Here is a 1,021-nt window from a genome sequence, read left to right as displayed (position 1 = left end):
TTGAGTCACATCAACACTCCCGCTGAGGTTAAGGGTTACGCTGGTGAGGAGGAGATCGAGGCGTGCCTTACCGGCAGCGATATCGTCATCATCACCGCCGGTGTTCCTCGTAAACCTGGCATGACCAGAGATGATCTCTTCTCGGTCAATGCTGGTATCGCCGCTGGTCTTGCAAAGAACTGCGCCAAGTATGCCCCTAAGGCTACTCTGTGCATCGTCACCAACCCCGTGAACTCCATCGTTCCCGCTTGTGCTGAGGTCTACAAGCAGGCCGGTGTCTTCAACCCTAAGAAGCTCCTCGGTGTTTCCCTCTTGGATACCGTCAGGGCCGAGACCTTCGTTGCCAAGGAGTTGAAGGCTGATGTCAACAAGGTGACTATCCCCGTCATCGGTGGTCATGCTGGTGTGACCATCATGCCTTGGTTCTCTCACTCCACTCCCAAGGTTGACTTCGATGAGGCTACCCTCACTGCTCTGGACAACCACGTTCAGAACGCTGGTACTGATGTCGTTAATGCCAAGGCTGGTGCTGGATCTGCCACTCTTGCCATGGCTTATGCCGCTGCGAAGTTCGCCGATGTTGTCATTCGTGGCATGCAGGGTGAGAAGACGTCCGCTTCCGTTTTCTTCAACGAACCGTATGAAGATGTTCAGTTCTTCTCCTACTTGTGCGATTTCGGACCTGAGGGTGTCTCGAAGGTTCATCCCATCGAGGGTTTGAGCGACCACGAGGCTGGCAGACTTGAGGAGGTCATTACTAAGCTGAAGGTTGATGTGCAGAGGGGTATCGATTTCGCCAACAAGCAAGAGTAAGCTCGACTCTGTCCGCCATCAGAGTGAGGGATGTACTTTCCCGTGCCAACATTCTGGCGAACATACATCCATCGCTGTAACCTTATGTACAGCAAAGTTTGTTGGCAGTAGAGTTTGGTAATAGTAGTAGAGTTAAGCGAACCCTACCTTGGAGTGTTAATTTTTATTATCCAACCAATCCTCTGCTATTGTGTTGCCCAGTGTAGGG

The 1,021-nt window shown here is 52.0% G+C and overlaps 1 protein-coding gene across 1 annotated transcript; it reads left to right on the top strand.

The window, feature by feature from the left end:
• Positions 1-27: 27 nt before the first annotated feature.
• On the top strand, positions 28-813 carry Pmar_PMAR014061 (malate dehydrogenase, putative; the record flags this gene model as incomplete). Its single annotated transcript, XM_002782282.1, has 1 exon — positions 28-813. A coding segment is annotated over one exon (786 nt), but the record flags the coding sequence as incomplete, so codon positions are not given.
• Between the last annotated feature and the right edge of the window lie 208 nt (positions 814-1,021).

Source organism: Perkinsus marinus (assembly GCF_000006405.1).
Source record: "Perkinsus marinus ATCC 50983 genomic scaffold scf_1104296939854, whole genome shotgun sequence".
Classification (NCBI taxonomy): Eukaryota; Perkinsozoa; order Perkinsida; family Perkinsidae; genus Perkinsus; species Perkinsus marinus.
Note: the sequence above shows the minus strand (reverse complement) of the source record. Positions and strands in the feature narration are given on the sequence as shown.